Below are 19743 nucleotides of genomic sequence, written 5' to 3' on the forward strand. Positions count from 1 at the left end.
CTACCCAGGCAGAACCATCTACCAAGTTTGTCTAGCCTAAGGCTACAAATCCAACTATTGGTAGGCTTCTATCAGGGTTGAAGAGTCAACTGAAAAAACAAAGAATGGAGACTGGTGATGGAAGCTCTAAGCAGACTGAGCTACAGGTTTACCTGAGTGAAAAGATTGTGGAGGATGATGACTCTAGTTGTTTTGATGTTTTAAGGTGGTGGAAAGTAAACAGTGAGAGATTTCCTATTCTTTCTAAAATGGCTAGAGATGTGCTTGCAGTTCCTATTTCCACAGTAGCCTCTGAAAGTGCATTTAGTACAAGTGGAAGGGTTCTTGATGCATTTAGGAGTTCCTTAACTCCAAAAATAGTGGAAGCCCTACTATGTGCACAAGATTGGTTGATGTTACCAAATCAGCCAATCTCAGTAGAGAAGAACTTAGATGAAGTGGAAATGTTAGAGAAAGGTAATTCTCTGTTTCCCTTATTCTTATTATTAATTTTTTTGTAAATTAGTTTCTTAATTCTTTGTTATTCTAAGTTTCTAATTTCCTTATTATGTTTTGCAGATTTGCCAAGTAGAGCTCCACCTACTATATCATCAGTATTGCATACAATTCCTGTAATGTATTTATTTCCTTGTTTTTTATGTTAATAATATGAATCTATTATGTTGTATTGTTGTTTGATGTTTTATCATGTCTGTTGATCTGATGTAAGTGTTGTTAAGCTGTTGCCTCATCTAAGTAGCTGGGTAACTTTCTATTGTTAAAATGTTGCTGCTCTTAGATTATTTGAGACTACAGACTTGACTTTTGAGCCCTTTCTGGAATTCTGGTAAGAAGCTGTTGCCTCTGGTACACTTTGACTTGCAGTTTTATTCTTTTAATGCATTTTTTTGAATACTTTAATGCATTATTTTGTTAAGTTATTAATGTGTTTTTTGTTGCATGGCTATGATGATGCTTCCACCACTGTCTAAATAAATGGAATGGTGTTGGTATGTTGCCAATGTGTTATTAAAATACATTTTGAGCAATTTGCCCCCATTCTTACTTGATATGAAAAAATGCAATCTGAGCCAATTAGCCTAATGGATACAGCAGTAAATCCTAATATTTATACTTAGTTGTTTAGTGTTTACTAACTAAACTTGCCTAATATTGTTTTAAGTTCGATATAATGTGTTGGTGGAGGGGAAGGAGTGGGGGCCTATTATTCCTTTAAGGGGATTGCGGCAAGGGGACCCGTTGTCTCCGTGTCTGTTTATTGTAGTTGCCGAGAGTTTGAGTGCTATGCTCCGGGTTCAGGAAGAAGAAGGGGGTTTGCATGGGGTGCGGGTTGCTAGAGGGGCTCCTATGGTGTCTCATTTGTTTTTTGCGGATGATTGTTTGTTCTTCTTTAGGGAAAATAATCTTGAAGCGGGAACTATTAAGGCCATTTTAGAGAAATATGGGAGGGCAAGTGGTCAGCAGGTCAATCTTGAAAAATCTGCTATTGTGTTTGGGAATAATGTTACGAGGGAGGATAAGGAGGCGGTTTGTGAAGTTTTAGGAATTCACGAACAGCTCATGAGAGGGAATTATTTGGGTTTACCGAGTTGGGTGGGTCGTCGGAAGCGAGAGATATTGGGGTTTATTAGGGAGAAGGTGAGAGCTAGGATTTTTGTCAAGGGCAGGTCGGGAGGTCTTGTTAAAGACGGTGTTGCAAAGCATTCCAAATTATGCAATGAATGTTTTTTTGTTCCCTAAGGGGTTGTGTGACGAGATCGAGAAACTTATGAATGCTTTTTGGTGGGGATGTGAGGGGAGAGGGAGAAAGGGGATAAGATGGGGGACTTGGGCTAATTTATGTCGGCCTAAGAAATTAGGGGGTATGGGTTTTAGGACGGTAAGAGAGATGAATGTGGCTATGCTTGGTAAACAGGGTTGGAAATTTTTAACTGAGCCGGATTCCTTGGTAACAAAAGTTTTTAAAGCCCGTTATTTTCCTAAGTGTTCTTTTCTTGAAGCTGGGCCGTGGTCTAACCCATCATTTGTTTGGACTAGTATTCGTGAGGCTCAGGGGGTGATGAGAGAGGGGACTAGGTGGAGGATAGGAAATGGGGAGAAGGTGAGAGTGTGGGACGATCCTTGGCTGCCCGATGATATAAATCCCTATGTTTCGACCATGAAGCCGATGTATTTGGATAATCCCTGTGTTAAATCCCTTTTTGCAACTGACACTACAGAATGGGATGTGGAATTACTGCAAGATATTTTGTGTGAGAGGGATATTAACCTCATTTTAAGCATTCCTACTTATGTTGTGCCCTTCACTGATTCATTGTATTGGAAGGAGGAGGAGAGTGGTTTGTATTCGGTTCGGAGTGCTTATAGACTTGCCCGTGGCTCTTATGTTCATAATCAAGGATATGAGTGGACTGATATGTGGAAATTGAATCTTCCTCCTAAGATTAAAAATTTTTTCTGGGCTTTATGTACAAAAAAGTTGCCTACTAAAGATGCTTTGGTTGTGAAACAGGTCCAATGTGACCCCATTTGTCCGTTGTGTGGTGAACATGATGAAACTGCTATTCATTTGTTTGCGAATTGTAGTTTTGCTCATGCGTGTTGGAAAGTTGTTAATGATGATTGGGGTCTTGGTTGGATGGAATCAGTCCAGGAGTGGGTTGCTGATATGTGGACTAACCTGCTTCCAGATTTAAAGGAGAAGGTAGTTACTATATGTTGGGCTATTTGGGCAAACAGAAATGATGCAATCTAGAATAACCAAGTGAAAGACCCTTATGCTTTGGTTTATCATGCATGTATGTTTGTGGTGGATTGGCAATCTATCCAGGAGAAGAATAAAAATGGTTTACTACATTCTGGACATCAGCAAAGGGTCCGTAGGTGGCAGCCTCCTCCGTTGAATTATTTTAAAATTAATATTGATGCTGCGTTGGATGCTAATAATTGGCGGACTGGTTTTGGTTGGGTGGTCCGTAATCATGAAGGGGTGGTACAAGGGGTTGCCATGAAATGTGTGGATAGTCTGTTTTCAGTGCAAGAGGCCGAAGCGATGGGTGCCCGAGAAGCGTTGAGCTGGATAAAGGAGAGAGGGTGGCGTAGGATTATTCTTGAAACTGATGCTCTGGTTGTCACAAATGCGGTTGATAGGGATGGTGGTCTCTCTCCTTATAGTGGTCTTATTCTCGAGATTAGTAGTCTTCTTCAGCAGATTGATTCGGCTACATTTACGTTCGTTCATCGTGAGATAAATAGGCCGGCTCATGCGTTAGCAAAACTGTCTCTTAGAAATCCTAGTGGTATTCTGTTTGAGTATTTTGATTTTATTCCCCGTTGTTTCTCAAACTTTATGTTGTCTGATTCTGAGTTTCAATGAAGTTCTGTTCGTTTTTTTCAAAAAAAAAAAAATATTGTTTTAAGCTTTGAAATTACAGGAAGAAGAGTAGATAGTGTTTTTTGGCGTGAATGGCGAAATGCTGAATGTTGTGATGCTGATTTGCTAGCGCTGACTGCTGAATGTTGAATGATTTTTTTGTAAATTGATCTTATATGACTTTTGTATGTTGTAAATACTTATTTTGTTTAACTTAGAATTTTGTAAGTTAACTTAAACTCTGAATAGCCTTAATAGTTCTCTGAGGCTATTTTAATTTTGTTTACTTATAAGAGGCTGAATGTGAATAGCCTTAAGCCTTAAATAGTTATTACTTATTAATATTACTTATTACTTATTTCTTATTATAGTATTTGTAAGTTGTACATGAATTATTAGTTTGTTTCAGTTTTAATTAGTTTTTTCTTTAAAAAAAAGTTTTAATTTTTTTTAAAAAAAAATTACTTTACTTATATCCGAGAACAACCCGATATCCGACATAAAAAATCCGATTGGATATAGTGTCTAAAAAATAAGGATCGAGTGTCTTGTTTGTAAACCGAACCCTGGTCGGATGGACGGATGTGAAATCCGATGTGTCCGTATCCGACCGATGCATAGGCCTATATATATATATACTAGTTTTTCTTATGCGCGATGCGCAAAAAATAGGTGCCCAATATTAGTATTTTATATTAAAATTTTAAATTTTAAATTTATTTAAGTTTTAATATAATAATAATAATAATGTAAAATACGGAAGTTATAACGGTAGGGGTATATTTGTCCAAAATATTATGTAGTACAACTTTTATAGCATAATGTACAAAAAAAACTTAACGGAAAAAACGGACATAAATGAGGGGTATAACCTTCATTCACATTTATTATGTTTTTAGATATATATATATATATATATATATATATAGAGAGAGAGAGAGAGAGAGAGAGATTTAGATTACACGTGTAATACATACTCCAATTCAACATGTGTGTGTGTGTGGATTAGTTGATAGCTTCTCTTCTTCCATCCCGTGTATGTTTTCCTTGTCCTCATCGCCTAAAGCAGAGAGTATGTTTTCCTCATTCTCTCGATCTATCTTTTCAGATTTATGCAACTAATAGCTTTCTGTTCTCAAAATTCTTCGAATCTGGAAAGCATACTATACTCCTACTATGTAATCTCTAAGTTGCGATGAAGCATTTATGGTAGTCTACGACCCTCTAAATCAAGTAAAATTTGCAAATTTTACTGTGGACCGCATTCCCCAATGAATTGTTGTCAATGCATCAAAATAACATCGTTTTGATTAATGAAAACAAACGGTTGAAATGGCTCTGTTCCACGTCGTTAACTTTTATTTTATATATACTGCAGTTCCCTTTCAACACAACTACAGTTCCCTTTCAATACAACTACAGTTCCTTTTTAATATAACTACAGTTTCATTCGACATTATACACTCAAATATGTATAATTATTATTCAGTTTCCTTTCAACACAAGTATAACTATAGAACTTGTCAATTTCTTCATCTCTAGAAGTTAGGCTCTAGACAGTGAAGTATATACAAATTGTATTGTGGGGTTATTGTGACTTTTATAGATTGTAATGGTCTATTGCAATTAATGAGTATATGTCTTTACTTATTCATAGGAAATCCAAAAGTTCTTTCTTAGTATTCAATTGCATTTGTGTACTATTTACTAGAATGTTTTTTTCTTCAATTGCATAGATACCAAGGAAAAAAAATTATAAATTTAAAACCTGCACAGCCTAATGAACATTTCACCAACTAATAAGACATTATTTGTTTTCAAAAAAAAAAAGACATTATTTAAAAAGTTTTAAAAAGTTAGACCATTAAAATATTTAAAAATACAGGAAGACAGGAGATTTATTTTAAATACTTACAAAGAAGCTAAATTAACACCACTAAGTCAATTTGTCCTATTGCAACTACTACTGAAGGCGTTTCATCATTCAATTATACTTATACTTAACCTACAATTGCATGAAGACAAACACTATGAGTTCACTTTAGAGGAAAAAAAAAAAAAACATGTCTGCATGGGCAGCTCAACTGGTCATATGGGTGAAGTTTGGGAGAAGTGATCAGAGATCGTGATTTACGTCCTCCCCCACCAGCGGCAGTGTGGGAGCAATCTTGAGTTAAGAAAAAACCAAAACACAACTAAATCCAGATCCACAAAGACTATGAAAAATAACAATTAAGTCATTGAACTTGAAAAATGTACAAATTAGTCACAAAATTTTCCAAGTTCATGGATTAATTTAGAACTTTTTTCGAGTTTAGTGACTTAATTGCTATTTTTCAAATTGTTCGATGCCTATCTATACATTTTCTCAGAACATGATTACAAGTGACAATCCATTTCCGCAAAAATCGAGTAATAACCTGTTAAAAATATTAATTTCAACTTTTTTTGAGTTTGTGGATTAATTTAAAACTTTTTCTAGTTCAATGACTTAAAATTTTTTCTAGTTCTTTGTATCTTTTCCTAGAATTTTATTTCCATGAAAACCTTTTCCCATGCGTTTAAATGATTTTTAGTTTAAGTAAAAGTTTGAACTTAATACCGTCCCAAACACAAATAAGTATATATACACATCAATAATAAATGAATAAATATGCAATCTTACTACAATGAAGAATGAACTCCAGCAGCAGCAGCAATATAATTCAACTGTCTAATAGTACACGGCTGATTGTCTTTGTGTTTTGTAGCTAACACTATATTCTAAATGCTATCATTTCTGACCATCGCTAAACTTTCTTCAAAAACCTCAGCATTACAAAACCTTCAAGATATCACAATGATACAAACAAACAGCAAATGGCCACAGGGTTCCGTTCAGTACTCGAGTTCAATTTTTCTCAGATTGTTTACCACCACCAGGAAGACAGAGACTTGCAAAATGGATCATATATATATACACTCCCAGAAAACTGCTATGGTTGAAAGTTTGGATTTAACTTCCAGCAGCCTTCAGGAAATTGTCGAAAGGACTTGAAGCTGGCAGCACAAAGTAGCCGGGATGGTGCTGGAATTCGGCTGCACATGTCATTGGAGCAGCGTCGATTGATTGCACCAAGGAAGCAACGTCAGAGAATGGATTGCTGTTTGCCTGTGCAGTCAGGAACTTCAGAATGCATCTCTAAACATAAATGTAGTAGTCTATGCTAACAAATAAGCCTCGCTGTAGTGTTAAGCGGAGGCCGGTAAAAGCCAAGTCTAACACCTAGTGGCTGGGATTGTTGGACGGAGGCTGGTAAAGGGCTTAAAAAAACAAATCCGGGACCCAAAGTCTCTAAAATGTGTGGCAGTATAAGGAAATAATTTGCAACTTCGCTACTAGGTATAGCTTTTGATGTAGTGGTAAGCGTTTAATCTTACAAGTTGTATCAGAGCTAGGTCACGGGTTTGAGTATCTAGTATGTATCAGAGCTAGGTCACGGGTTTGAGTATCTAGTATGTATGTACTAATGTTTCAATTTGTGGCATGTTTATTAATAGCGTCTCTATGTAATGTAGCTCTGCTGAAACTATAATGAAAGTATGTTGCATTGATAATTTGATACTTACTACTTCAGGGTGCTGATCAAGGGAGTGCGATTCTACAGCGTAGTCCCGGTCGTTAAAGAACACTGCAGTTTCTCGAATCTTCTGGGAACTCATAAAATGCATCTTTTTCAGCTTTCCCACTTGAAGGGCTTCGCACCGGCTAGCCATATCTTTGAATGTCATGCCAGAAGGAGTTGAAACCGAGAGCCTTCCAGCATTTGTAGTCTCCGGTATCTGCAGGAGGAGTTCACTTGTAAGATTAGAGAAGAGGATCTGAAGCTTAGCAACTTATGTTTTAGTTTTAGAAAGGATTCCTATATGCCACATTCTCCATTGCGCTTTTTAGCCTTTAGATTATGTTTCATTCTTGTCTCAAAATGTCTCGAACTACTTCCTAAGTGCCCTTTGGAAATACAAGAAACAAACATGGAAACTACTATAACTTATATACAATATGCTTCATGGAACCCAAACCAGGAGGAGAACTGCAGAAAAATCCATGGCCCAACTCTTCTACACATGGTTTGCACAAGACAAATAGGAAATAAAACCTACCGAATCCATAAACTGATTGATATCCAGGAGGCTAGGATTTTGTAGAATAAGCTGTGAGGACTCTGAATCTGCCTGACTCGCAAATCCATCCATCTTAAAGCTGTTACCTGCTGCGAAGATCGGATCTAAAGCCTGCACACAATCATGATGCATTTACAATAAGAAATTCTAACAAGGAAATGAGAGAGAGAATGGGAAACATTTATTTCCTATTACCTCATCTAGAGCTTTAGATTCAGTTGACCCGAATTGGTAGATTTGGTCTGGCATTTCAGTGAGTAGTTGAGCACCCATAGGACAAACATCATCTGGAAGAAAATCTCGAAGCAACTGCTCCTTTATAAGATTTGTCTTATCCTGAAAATGTTTCAAAAAGTTAGCCTACATAGTTGTTCTATAAGCAAATCATGTTTTGAAGCACGTGAGGCAAGAAAACATACAGTTAGTGAATTTTTCAAGCTTTCTACTATCACTGATGCAAAAGATTCTGTAGATAATTTCTTAGATATCTCTACTGCTGACAGTGATTTCAGGGCATCATTATCGTCCTCTGGTGATCCATAAACTCTCTTGGGATCTGATGTGGTAACTGCCTGCAGTTTGGAATCATCCACCAACTGAAGAAAAGGATCTGCCTGTTTGTGATCATGAATGTAAAATGAAAAATATTACTAGTTAGCAAAGAGTCTTTCATTCAACAATTTGCTAATAATTGACTTAAGTGATCCTGCCAACTAAAAGATTAAGCTATTAGAGTGGAGAGACATTTATTAACTATAATCATTAACATGCCTTTTTGCATGTGGAATCTCAAATTCCTTTTCATGGACAAAACACATGGCAACTGAAATGAGAGGCAATGCATAGGATGTTGTTATAATCTAAAGTTGGGCCAAGGTCACTGAATTAGGCTATAATGCACATGGGTCAAACCACACTAAAATACTAAAAGTATTTGGATGCTACCAATACCACGGGTAGAAAACCGAGTGGATTAAATGATAGCATGTTATAATCTAAGGTTGGGCCAAGGTTACTCAATTAGGCTATAATGCACATGGGCCAAACCACACTAAAAGACTAAACCTAATCAATTAGCTAGTCTAACTCATGGCCTTATAAACCCATATGTTCTCTCTTATATTTTCAATGTTGGACTCTTAAAAGATATGAACCTGGGACCTAATCTTGTTGTGTTCCACCCAACTAAAATGTTAATCATTCAAGAGAGGAGACATTTATTATTTATAAATTATACTTGACTAAAATAATAAATATGCATGCTCACTAACAGCTTAAGTTTTTAACAGAGGTGCCACACTAATAGCTAAGCCTTTGGTTGAGGTGAAGCACATTGAATAGTGATGCTAATTAATTTCATGAACATAACTGTAGTGATGGTTTCACTTACTGTTTTATCTGTCAATGCAGCCTTAGCAGAAACAACAAGAGTGTCAAATTTGTATGCCTTAGCCAAAAAAATTATCATAGCCATTGATAAGGTAAAGAGTGATCTGCGCCGTGAAGGTGGCAACTGCCCTACAAACATCAAAACTATGTTTTCAAGAAAAAGCAGATAATTTGGAGGATGTTTAACTAACTAGTAAGTGTATCAAAAAGAAATTCATGGCAACCCAAACTGAAATACCTCCTCCCTGAAGAGAAATGTTCCTCAATGAGAAACCAAGCTGGAAACTACGAATAAGGACCTCATCACTGGACTTCTGCATTAATTGGAAGCAGCACACTGTCAAGTGACAAATCAATATGAAAGTTGCTCTCTTTTTCTTTTTTTTTTTTTTCTTTTTTCTGGTCCAGAAAACCATACTATTATGCTAATCAAAGTATCATGGCAACCTCTGCTTACCTTTGCTCAAAGTTGAAAATTTCCCATAATAATTTAAAAGGGGCTATTGGTCTATATCTTTGGAACTGTCCAAGGTAGCACTATGACTAAGAGAAACTGTGAAAGAGAAATAATATCTACTTCTCTACCTGACCATAATCCCAATCCCCATTAAGAAAAAGTAATAAATAGAAAGGGTTAAATAACTATGAGGCCATGCATGAGAAATTCATATTTGTATCTGTATTCATTTACCGGGATGAGTATCACACCTTGTTTTGTGAAAACAGCATTACCAAGCTGTAAGTATGCGCAATTGCTTCATAATTTTCAGGTGTGCTTGAAGGAGAGATGGCCTGCACCCATATGGAAGAAAGCAATATGCTAATTTGTCGTGTTTTCAACTTGAGAGAAATGCCCACCTACATAAGATAAACAGTGTCATCATTTTGAACTACAAAGAAATCATCTTCTTTAATGCACCATTATTTTGAAGAAACATGCTGAAATTATAAGACAAACCGGTTCACTGTCTACAATGCCCATTCCTTGTTCTTCATTAATTTCAGGCAAGGAATTTCTTTTAACAGAATAAGCTCGACTATAGCTTGATTTTAACCGGTTCAACATCGATTGGTTACTGAGATTTGCACTCTCATCCTGTAAAACATTTTCCTTTCTTTCCATACTTTCTTGTAGTGACCGTTGCTCCTTAACCAATTTTTCAAATAAAGCAGCTGAAGAAGAAAATACTGAAACATTTCTGGACAGAGCTCTTTGAAAGTCAGCAGTCTTTGCTGAGGGCAGAGTACTGGGAGGACAAGGACAAACAGATGATGGAACAAGTACAACAGCAAATATGCGATGTGCCCCAATCCTGGTCACATGGTCCGGTGAAACCATGGATAAAAGAATTTGATGGAATAAAGCCTCAGGGAAAGCCTGAAAAAGGATACTTAAATCAGAAAGTTGGAAGTATCAATATCACAAAACCAAATGAGGGTAACAAAAAGAAAAAGAAAAAACTTACCTTGTTTTGATATGACAAATTCGGTAAGGATGCTGCTATCTGAGCAGTACGGTATACGGTAGTAATTGTGTTTCTGGCCATAACTGGTATACTTGAGATGCTTTCCAACATCACTGCCATAACATCAAGAATTTGGCCAGCATCCCCAACCTGTCTTGCACAGGACATTTTAGGTTAGAAGGAAAGATTTCTTTCTCCCTTTTTTCTTTTACTATTAATATTATTATACTTAGTAAGTGGAACATAGGATTGTCCTTATAAAAGAAAGTGTAAGGAAATCTCAGTAAATTCAATCATCAAAACTAATGACCTTTATACAAAAAGCATCAAGTAGAGAATCACTCAACCATAAACAAGTTCAAGCTTTTGATGGCATAAAAAATGGCAATAATAAGCTTTAAGAAAGAATGAATGATAGCAAATTCACCTTGAGAGACATCTGGACAAGGCATTCATCAACTACTGTACGATATTTTTTGTTCCATTGAATTACTTCTTCCCCCAGGTCTGAGTCATCTAGGGAACAGTGTATGCTTTTCCGGAGGTGTCGCATCATGTCACTAAATGCACCCATAACTGTAGCAGATGGTTGTACCTTTGTGTGCTGAGTAAGAGAGGTGGCAACTTCAACAATATCTACCTGCATATTAGGGTTTTTGAGGACATTCTTGTGATCAAGGTGCTTGATTAATGTAGACAACAAAAAATGTGTGTTATGTCCTGCATTTTAAGAAAAGAATAACTAAGTCTGAGGCATAAGAGAAGTATGGCAATGGATAACATGTATTAACAAAAACTTATAAGATCAAGACCAGAGGAAAGCACCAGAATTCTCCATAATAAATTGCATATCCAGCAAAACAGAAAGGGCTACTCCATGTTGAATCGACCAAACATTGCTATTATCAAAATAACAGAATAAAGAATCTAAAACACGCCGCACAGTTGTTCCTTCTTTAGCTAACTTTGCCATGTTATGTAAGCACACCTTGGACCAAAACTTTGGGTTTATAGAATCTTCTCTGCTCATAAAAAGATTATTAGAGATGATATGATCAATAGCTCAAGAAAAATTACTAATGTCTAAATGACAATGGCAAGAGGAATTACGTAGCCACATTAAGGCCTTTTTCAGTCACAATATTCCGCCAAGAAGTAACTCGTGTCATTTGATCAGAAACGTTGGCACCCATGTTCTCTTGGTCGTTGAGTTTCTCATCATGGGTTTCATAGTTTTCCAAGACAACAGAAACAACCTGGTAATATAAAATTAATGACAGGAAATTTCAACCAATAGAGTAACTAAACACAATTATGAAAGGATAGAAATGATGATGGGATATAATGGAAAAAAGGAACTATGTGTTGGAAAGTCCTCTTAATGCTGGAACTGTGTGCTGATTCCTTGTGTTTAGGCATTTGATGTGTGCTGATATTAATTTATTATATTCACTGATTTTAGAGATTTAATTCTAGGTTATTTTTGTTAGGAGCTTATTCCCTAAACTCCTGATTTTATTCCCTGATTTCATTCTCTGATTTTATCTCTTAGTTTAGCTACTCCATCTGTGTGTGTGTGTGTGTGTATATATATATATATATATATATATGTGTGTGTGTGTGTGTGTATATATATATATATATATATATATAGGCATGTGTAAACAATGAGAAATATAGAAATGCATGTTTTTGAGCACTGTGAGAATGAAGTTGCACTTAAGCAGCATGTTTTTGAGCACTGTGAGAATGAAGTTGCACTTAAGCATCACTTAAAATGAATTATCTCTTTATCTTCTTGGAAAATGATATCTATTGAAATAAAGAGTTAATTACACTTCTAATCTTTGGCCTATAGTGGAATATAGATTTAACTTTTAACTATTGCATACAACTAAGTTTAACTTCAAGACTTGGTAGAAAAAATTTCACACAAGGACTATGTAAAAAATACAAGTACAAATAAAAATTAAAACAAAGAAATATAACATCAGATGTGTTATAATTTAATATTGGGCTAGGATCACTGAACTGGACTATAATGCACATGGGCCAAACCACACTAAAAGATTGAATTCAACCAATTAGCTAGTCTAACCCATAGCCTTATAAACCCATATTATCTTTCTTATTTTATCAATTTGGGACTCTTAACACTCCCCCTCAAGTGGACAACCGGGCCATTTTGAAGACCACTTGAAATTGGATCGGACCCTCCCCTGAAACGAAAGCTCTGGACGCCATTTTGAATCTAACCGGTTGCCCTCCCCCTGAAACCTGAAACGAAAGCTCTGGACGCCACTTTGAATCTAACCGGTTGACCACTTGAAATTGGATCGGACCCTCCCCCTGAAACCTGAAACGAAAGTTGGATCGGACCCTCCCCTGAAACCTGAAACGAAAACTCTAACCGGTTGACCACTTGAAATTGGATCGGACCCTCCCCTGAAACGAAAGCTCTGGACGCCACCAAAGTGGACCGAACAAGCGGGCTTACAACACCCATACGAAAGCTTGGACGCCACCAATACCCATAACCGGGTGTACACAAAGTGGACCGAACAAGCGGGCTTACAACACCCATACGAAAACTTGGACACCACCAATACCCATAACTGGGTGTACACAAAGTGGACCGAACAAGCGAGCTTACAACACCCATACTACACAAAGTGGACCGAACAAGCGGGCTTACAACACCCATACGAAAGCTTGGACGCCACCAATACCTGGGTGTACACAAAGTGGACCCAACTGTTCTTTTTTGGCAGGAATCGAATATTTCAATGTGATAATGAATGGAGTAGTATAGGAACTATTCCTATAAATTACGGGTTAGAAGAACTCGAGAAATTTTGATTGAATTGTGACATAAATTAGAAAAAAGATAGAAGAATCTTTCTATGATGAAAATAGACTAACTGCCAATTTTGTATACATAACAGGTATACACTCTACAATCAAATAGAAAAATGTTTTCTGTGAATTTCTATTCAAATCGAGGAATAAGGGGTTTGTTGTTGAAAACTCTAAAAGGGGAATTTGAGAATTGGTTTGGTATACAGGCTCTGATACCATGTTATAATATAGAAATCGAGGAATAAGGGGTTTGTTGTTGAAAACTCTAAAAGGGGAATTTGAGAATTGGTTTGGTATACAGGCTCTGATACCATGTTATAATTTAATATTGGGCTAGGATCACTGAACTGGACTATAATGCACATGGGCCAAACCACACTAAAAGATTGAGTTCAACCAATTAGCTAGTCTAACTCATAGCCTTATAAACCCATATTATCTTTCTTATTTTATCAATGTGGGACTCTTAACAAGATGTAAAAGAAAAATAACAAAAATTTTAAAAATAAAGATGTTCCATTTTAATAATTTATGTATCCTTGCCCCATAACTTTTATCTAGAATCAATGGTCATAAAAATTCAGTGGCAAAGTTTTAGCATTCTTACTCCTACCGATTACAATAGGTATGGATTCATGTCATCGACGGGCTATAATGCACATGGGCCAAACCACACTAAATGATTGAATCCAATCAATTAGCTAGTCTAACTCATGACCTTATAAGCCCATATGTTCTCTCTTATTTTTTCAATGTGGGACTCTTAACAACTATTAACCAAGCCTAGTACTTCTAGTCAACTTAATATAAGATACAATAAGAGAGAAACAAATTTCAGATTAATGAGAAACAATTGAAGTATGATATAAGCTAACAAACTCTTCCTTTGAACTAGTTTGAGTGAATGCATTTGTAAAAGACCACAAAGCCTAAGCTGGTTCAGGCATAAGATGAAAAACTAAGAATAGCAATTCAGGTAAGATGCATGTTGTAATAACTAATAAGTGGTGAAGATGTAAATAACCAAGCTTGACTTACATTGTCAAACTCCGCTGGCATGTGACCAAATTCACCCATGAACCAAACCTGGGCATTAACAATTAAATAAAGTTAAAAGAAAGTTATGATAAACTGATAATTGCTTTATATATATGTAACTCGGATTTGTTCAAACGGGGTGAATGATATTTTTCACTATACTTTGCATCAAACAGAGCAAGTAATACTGAAAGTCTGAAAGGATATGATAGGTAAACAAACTTAGGAACAAACAAGAATATTAACCTAGTGAACTTTTGATAACAATGAAACCAAATATAGTTCAGAATTGCATTATATTTCAAGGGAAGGATATGTACTGTAAGTATAACATGATTCACAGACCAAGCAATTATTAATCCTTGTTTTTAGTTAAATATGTGTATAGTTCTCCTTTTCTTAAGGGGGTATTGAGCTGATTTTGGCTACAATGAGTGTGAATACAAATATGGGTGCTTGCGCAATTAATAGTTAAGATACTGCGAAAACAGAATAGAGGCTGAAAACTATTTTCAGCAACTATAGGATGCTTTTAAAAGAGGAAAAGATCCCACTTAGAAAGAGCTAATTAAATCAGATATATATATTTAAGATTCATTTTAGAAGTGCAGAAACAGAGCTAAAACATTACAACTATAGGTTATTTTCCTTCCAAATCTTATTGAAAGTGTTCATTACTGTACAGCAATTTTACTACTCACATACATTTTCAACTTTAAAGAATGATATATCTGGTGCATTCAAATAGAGATAAAAGACAGAATTTATCAACACTTTCTTTCCTGGAAACAATATGATACTGATACTATGTGCTAGGTATTATGCTGAAATTTTATGCTTAGTTCTAAAATTAGCATGGCAAAAGCTGTGACCTAGCCGCACGGAAAACAAATGTAATGGGTTGGCACAGAAAGAAGATGTAAAACATTATAAAACAATAGCAACAGGCATAGACAGTAAATATTTCCAAAACACAGGAGAATGTTTTTTAAGAAGTTTACCATAGAAGAGAGAGCTTCAAGCCCAGCACAACGTAATTTCAGTAGACTTTCCTCATCTCCCATCTCTTGAGGAAGAAGACAGATTTTTGGTATTAAGCCTTCTAAGTTAAACATGTATGTGGCATCAAGCTATACAGTACAGAAGATAGTGCATAAGATCTATTGATTTTTAGAAAATTTGTTAGTTCTTTCAGTGGTGATTAATATTGTGACAAAAAGAACCAGTAACTACCTGATTATTTATGAAGTCAAACAGTGATTCACATCCAACAATGCGCATTTCATCATGTCCCATTTGATCCAGCAAGATTTGTACAACACTAAGAAAACTTCCTGCAAACAATGGCCTGTCATACAGTACTTAATAGTCATCAGCACAGTTTGTATAAAGAATCAGTTCAAAAGATATCCTTTTAAGACATTCAATCGTTTTAAGAGAGAAAATTATTATAACATCTCAAGTAAATTACTCAAATTTACACACACCACAAAGAGGACAAAGATTTTGACTCAGGTCAGTTTTCATTTCCTTTGTGTTAGTACCCTTAACACAGAAGGGCTTGCCTCCTTTGTGGAAGGGGAATAAGGCCGCGGAATATTGCCAATTTGCTTCACAACAAGAAAGCGAAACAGAAGTGCTGCAAGTCTGTAACATAATCCAGAGGTTTTTGGCTGCTCCATAAACATATAAAGATAATGAATAATGATCTTGCAAGAGTGCTTAGTTCTCAATATTAATCTTATCATTTTTTTAAATCTTTCCAAGTATCGTGACATGATGTAGAAACTCCAAATATAGAATACAACATATTGAAATACATGATCCAACTCAACTAAAAACTAACTATTAGTGAGAATACACATTTATTATTTTTTATATTTATTCTCCACATGCCCAGATGCCCTCTCATGTGTAGGTCAAATATTTTTTGACAGTTCAAACATGTGAAAATATTTTGATGATAGATATCACAAGGAATTTGAACCCAGGACCTCTTGCCTACTCTAGTACCTTATCAATGTGTATTCCACCTCAACTAAAAGTTTAAGTTGTTAGTGAGAATACACAATTATTATTTTTATTTATCCTCAACAAAGTCAATAATGTTTCTATATGCAAATTAAATGATTTCTACTGACTTCCTCAATATCTTTCATCTTTTCAGGGTCTTGGTTAGCTGCTTAACAATATCAATTATATTAATTAAAAGACTCTTGAAAGTGATAGCATATGATACATCTGGACTGAATATCAAATAAGGTAATTTGTAATCATAAAATAATCTAGTTATCGACAAAAAGACTAAAAATTGAAGTAGCTAAGACAGAACTTATAGGTAAATGTAACTACAAGCCATTATTATCCTTCTAACTCCCATCAAATAAAGAAAGAAAGAAGGGAAATGAAATAAAAATCACTATTTGCAATGATGTGCAACCGTGACTAGGACCTCCAAGTTTAGTCTTAGAACCCCATAGAATGATTATCAACATAGCTAAGCCTTAATCCCAACCTAGTTGGGATCAGATAATAGTCTAGGAAAGGGATATTACATGTGTATATAGAGTAATGATAGATGAAACAAGTAAACCTGTAAATGCACTTCAATCAAGGATTTTTTCTGAAACTGAGCCATGAAAGGGCATGCTCACACAACTAATTATCAAATATTACAATTTACTGATCGAAAAGCATGAAAATGAGATGACTTTTATTTCTCTCTTTCTTTCTTTTTCTTTTACATAAATTTTAAAAAATCAAACATGCAAGTCAATTTGTACTAAAAATTGAAAGTCCTCATCGAGATTGGCTTTCATTCCTATATATAATATAATTTAATAAGATCAGAAAATGAACTCACATTTGCTGCTTGCAAGATACTAGCAATCTCCGGTATACTAACATGACAATCTTTACAGACAAAAGATTCTGATTTCTTAATTCCTTGTAGAACCTTTGCTCGAGAGAAGTTGTGATCTGTTCATTAGATTGGGTAAATTTTGATTAAAATTCTACTATTGGGCAAAAATAAGGCATATCAAGGCCATCATAGTGCATAGTGTGCAAAGTGAAGTTCTATAGCATCCATCTTCAGCTGGATGAGACCTGCACACATCATTCTTTACATGTGGATGCTATCAAGATGCCAACAACTCCAAATAAAGCAGCTATGCCATCATCAAACTTCAAGTATATAATCTTAGCCTAACCTTAGGTATACGGAGTGGATTCTTTGAAGAATATTCACACAATTTTCCAATCATTCGCTCATTGGGTTCCCCACCCTGTGAAAAGTAAGAAATAATCAGTAATAGAACAGCCAAGAATAACACTTAACATGTCACTCTATATATTCTGGATCAAAAGCATTTAGATATACAGCAAACAACTTTTTCCTGCATTGAATATTTGAAACAGAAATAGAAATCTATAACAAAACAATATGGAGAACAGGAACTAGTAACATTAATGCGAATTTCAAGATCAGATTGGGTTAGTAGCCAACATCAGGTTACTAATTATCATCTCTGGGAAAACATAGTAATGAGTGCTAAACAAACATAATCGAGTATTTTTTGTTAAGTCAAAGAAGGTTGCCTGCAAGCGTTGAGCGATCCCACTTTGTAATGGCAAACATAGGTTTCTGCCCCCCTTCTACAAATTGAATATTTTAGCTGCTATCATAATAAAATATTCTCCTTAAAGTATCTGCTTGTTTTGAAGTCAGTTTTGTACTTTAGTGTAGTTGAGAAAGAGAATTCAAAATCTTTAGTCAATGAACTTTTCTATTGATTTGTCCATGACTTGACACATTGAACACCCATGAGTGCATCTCAGGAAGTAAATATAGAAACTGAACTGGTCCAAACAAAAGCACCAAAAAGTATATCAATCCATAAATGAAGTTACTACTCTGTATATAGTCTTCAAGCTTAAGTAACGGTAAAAGATTCTGCTAAACAGCTTAAGTTTCTTCGAGGGTTCAGGAATCAAGAGAACTTGTCCTTACAGAAATCCCCATGGTCCTTTCAGACTTTGATGCATTCACTGTTTCAACATAAAATTTACACTTAAACGAATTTCTTCATCCCCAGAGGAAAATCTAAAGTTGAAACCCCTCCTTGCTCTACTCCAAGCAATTTATCACCACCACCATTACTGATAAATGATTCGTTTAGGTGAAACAAAATATTCAAAACAAGATTCCATAAAAAGAAGAAAAAACATTACGAATGAAAGAAGAAATCTGAAAATTGACAGAAATGAATAGGGAGACTAACCGGAGGTCGGGGAAAGATATCGGAAAGCATCTTCTTGTAACGCTTCACAGGCTGCCGAGACCTGGGCCGCATTCCCGGGCAACAAATGCAGAGCTGATCACACACCGGCATTACCCTATGAGACATCATACCCATCCTTCGATGCAAAAATATATATATATATATATATATATACTACACAATATTCTCAGGACAGGTGATGATGTTGAACGGAAAATTGGGAATGCGACGGCCGGAGGAGAGAGGAAGATCGGAGAATTGTGAATGCCGATCTTCCGACTTTCCTCAAGGAAGGCTGAGAAAGATGGAGAGAGAAAGAAAAAAAAAGGAGAGAGAGAGAGATTATGGTTGAATTTGGTATTTAAACGAGAGGTTTTTCCGGATTTGCATGGTGACACGTTTCGCTGTCGTCAAAGCATGTCCGCGTCAACAATTTCATTACAAACGGCAGTGTTGGTGGGATTCAATTTTAAAATTTTCGAATTAAAACGTTTAAAAAATTTCATCAATAATTGCAGGCCAGGCCAGCCAAAACTTTATTGGAATTTTACAATTATCGTCATCAACTCATGATTAGTAGCTTGCCTTGCCTGACAGCTTTCAATCCCCGAAAGAATTCCAATTTCCAAGGGTCGTGTTTGGAAAGTAGGAAAATGATTTCTGAAAAATGTAGGGAAAATGACACTTTTTCCCCCTATGTTATATGTTTATAGCACTTTTTTCCCCTGTGTTATTAAAGTGGCCGTTTTCCCCTCTCAGTTATTTTAAAAGTGGTAGTTTTCTCCCTTGTAATGTTAAATTGACATTTTTGTCCTTAAAATAACTATTTCATTTATTTTTATTCTCCAATCAATTGTTACTAATATGTATGGAAGATCACGGTTCGATACGAACCTAATCGAGCACTGTAGCAATTGAACTTAAATAGTAAAGATGGTTACGGTTACGATTCAGAACCGAAAAAATAAAATAAAATAATTGTTAAATTTAGACTATTTTTAAATAAGAAATAAAATTATAAAAATAAATACGTAGTAAATAAATACATAAGTTTTGATTGGCGGTTTAAAATCGAAATTGGAACCGAACCGTACCGATTTATCAAAATAAGTGTTTGATTATTTTCACTATATATGACTGTGGTTAAGTTCCGGTTCACGGTTCAACAATT

The 19743-nt window shown here is 35.5% G+C and overlaps 1 protein-coding gene across 5 annotated transcripts; it reads right to left on the reverse strand.

Annotated features, from left to right (window-relative positions):
* Positions 1-5982: 5982 nt before the first annotated feature.
* Positions 5983-18906, reverse strand: LOC116029856. Of its 5 annotated transcripts, XM_031271895.1 has the most exons (19): positions 18573-18906; positions 17502-17576; positions 17153-17268; positions 15523-15637; positions 15291-15419; positions 14290-14337; positions 11503-11648; positions 11218-11414; positions 10820-11112; positions 10393-10542; positions 9885-10304; positions 9635-9784; positions 9165-9240; positions 8928-9055; positions 7957-8151; positions 7733-7873; positions 7517-7648; positions 6983-7195; positions 5983-6524 (listed from the first exon to the last, which is right to left on the reverse strand). In XM_031271895.1, the coding sequence occupies exons 1-19, from the start codon at positions 18705-18707 to the stop codon at positions 6369-6371; spliced, it is 3015 nt and encodes a 1004-aa protein (XP_031127755.1). In that variant the 5' UTR covers positions 18708-18906; the 3' UTR covers positions 5983-6368. The 5 variants fall into 5 exon arrangements, with proteins under 5 accessions (XP_031127755.1, XP_031127756.1, XP_031127759.1 ...); XM_031271896.1 differs by lacking the exon at positions 15291-15419; XM_031271899.1 differs by lacking the exons at positions 17502-17576; positions 18573-18906 and having other exon boundaries at positions 15523-15623; positions 17153-17264.
* Positions 18907-19743: the final 837 nt, after the last annotated feature.

The sequence above is a fragment of the Ipomoea triloba genome, chromosome 9 (assembly GCF_003576645.1).
Source record: "Ipomoea triloba cultivar NCNSP0323 chromosome 9, ASM357664v1".
In the NCBI taxonomy this organism is placed as follows: Eukaryota; Viridiplantae; Streptophyta; class Magnoliopsida; order Solanales; family Convolvulaceae; genus Ipomoea; species Ipomoea triloba.